Raw genomic sequence first — 2,446 nt, 5'->3', positions numbered from 1 at the left:
GACAAATTAATGGAGCCTTGCCTTCACAGAGAGCACAACCCCTCCTTTAGGCTTGAAGGAGTTAAACAGAGCCAGCAGGTCCTTGGCTTTCATCCGGTCCCAATCCATGTTACACACGGCAAGCCTTTGGGTTACCTGTTGTAGAAAAAAACGACAACATTGGAACATGCAATTTCTTATGCCATTTTAGATGATGAAAGGAAATGAGTAGAAGAAGTCCCTCTGGACAAATGAGACACAGCCTTAGAACTCACCTCCTCGCTCCGCGGCGCGTCCTTGCACAGCTCGCCCCAGTCGTGCTGGATCTCCTCCTCCTCGCGTTTCAAAATGGCCTCCAAGTCATCATCGTCGTCCTCGTCCGAGCTGGTCTCCACATTGCCCTTTTCCCCCTGGCCAGATCTGGCCCGCTGCCGTCACTGTCCTCGTCTAACTCTGAACCGGACTCGTCCTCGGAGCCGCTCTCCATGTCACTCTCCACATCTGCTTCATCATCGCCGTCATCCTCACTGCCGTCTGAGATGCTGGCCGCCTGGTCACATCGTCCCCCTCAATGTGAGGCACCTTGTCATCTTCCTCTTCGTCATCTGTAAAAACAGCATGTATTGATGGCGGCAACAAACTTCAAAACAATGCATAGATGTATGAGCATGTACTGTATATAAAAAAATAAGGTGTTTATGTTTTGTTTTTTTATACATTCACAACAATTTCTGAAAACCTGTTTTTCATTTTGTCATTATGGGGAATTTTATGTAGATTGATGAGGATTTTTATTTAATCCATTTTAAGAAAAAAAAGGCTGTAACGTAACAAAATGTGGAAAAGGGGAAGGTTGTGAATACTTTCCCGAGATTAACTGTATAAAGTCTCCCACTTGGCTGCAGCAGCAGAAGCTTTGCTAGGACTGAGCAAGCAGCTCAAAGGAAAAACCATCATCATCATCTCTCTAGAGCTATATCTTAATGCAGGTCTTCAATCCAACTCATCGCCCCAATGTTAATACATTTTTGTACTGACTACGCACACTCACAGGACTACACATACTCACACTCCAACACACATACTTTATTTGATCACACAAACATAACACGCACACACCTTCATACTGACTCACATACAATCATCATATACGCTGCTTCTGCTACTCTGTTAATGATATCCTGATGCCTAGTCCCTTATATCTATACATAGACCCTTTTCTAGTACACGACACATTGATTGTCACGGACAGATGCGCGCGGCAGCCATCGCCATCTGCTCCCACTCAACATAAGCTAAGATTTACGTATTCTTAACAAAATTACTTTTTGGGGTTCTCATACTCTTACAATGATGTTTTCATTCTTGTATGAACATTCACTAAGAAATGGCATATATTTGGTTGTGATCTTGGAAAATAACAATTTGGGATGCAGCAGTTGTTTGCAGAATGCTAAGGCTCATTGATATAGGCTGTAGCAACACCCAGTCAAAGAGCCATTTTTACTAGTTGAAGTCTTTTTTTTAAAAAGTATAATGCAGTTGATTTGCGATGATGACACAAACATTGTATTAAGGGGGACGCCTTCATGCACAAACTTATAAAATCCAATTACAATCCAAAAGTAGTGAAATGCACTCATAAGCAAATATGTAAATAGAGTTTCTTTTGCTGGTGTTCAATAAGAGCTCCCCCTTGTTCTGCCACCAACTTGCGCCGCATCGTCCTCAATGTTTGTAAACACAGAAAGGGATCTATATCTACCCTGGACATTGTAAATATGGTATTGGCACTTACCCTGTATATATATATTACTTTCTTGTACTCTTCTTCTTATTTCCTGTGTGCTTTTGTTGTACTTTACTTTATAGTGCAACTGATAATGATTAGTGCATTGTTGGGAAAGAGCTTTCAAGAAAGGCATTTCACTGTACTTGTGCACGTGACAATAAAACTTGAAACATTTGTTTTTAACGCATTTGCTTTAGCAGGGGCCCAGAGGTGTAATTGATGTTATGGGTCATAAGGTCATACAATAAGGTCCCCTCTTCTACTTTACCCTCCTCACACAGTCTGACTCCTCTGATAGGCTGGTCTCCTTTAGGTCCACTCTTTATGGACTGTGAATCTTTTCCTTTCTTCAGAGGCTTTTTGGGCTCATCTACTACCTTATCCTCTCTCTCCCCAGTGTCCAACTTTGCTTGTGTCTTCTTTCTCTTATCTTTATCCTTTCCCTCCTCAGAGTCAGAGAGATTGTAGAAACGTTTCAGGTCCTCGGAGGAGGTGTGGTTGACGGGTCAGCCGCGTTTGTCGACCGTGTACTTGAGCTTGAAGCGATCGTCGTGGAACATCGACTGGAAGCGCTTGTCAATCTTGATTTTGTGCTCTTTCTCTGGCATTTCCCAGAAGCGTGGGTCACTTTTCACTTTTTGGAAGCGGTCATCGCCACTTTGGCCCTTTTGGAAT

At 42.8% G+C, this 2,446-nt stretch overlaps 1 protein-coding gene across 1 annotated transcript; it reads right to left on the bottom strand.

Annotated features, from left to right (window-relative positions):
* Positions 1 to 6: 6 nt before the first annotated feature.
* LOC127921331 (ESF1 homolog) lies at positions 7 to 466 on the bottom strand. The gene is made up of 3 exons (XM_052505039.1): positions 444 to 466; positions 255 to 399; positions 7 to 135 (listed from the first exon to the last, which is right to left on the bottom strand). The coding sequence occupies exons 1-3, from the start codon at positions 464 to 466 to the stop codon at positions 7 to 9; spliced, it is 297 nt and encodes a 98-aa protein (XP_052360999.1).
* Between the last annotated feature and the right edge of the window lie 1,980 nt (positions 467 to 2,446).

Source organism: Oncorhynchus keta, unplaced genomic scaffold (genome assembly GCF_023373465.1).
Source record: "Oncorhynchus keta strain PuntledgeMale-10-30-2019 unplaced genomic scaffold, Oket_V2 Un_contig_22063_pilon_pilon, whole genome shotgun sequence".
NCBI lineage: Eukaryota > Metazoa > Chordata > Actinopteri > Salmoniformes > Salmonidae > Oncorhynchus > Oncorhynchus keta.
The sequence above is the reverse complement of the archived record's forward strand: the minus strand, read 5'-3'. Positions and strand labels throughout refer to the sequence as shown.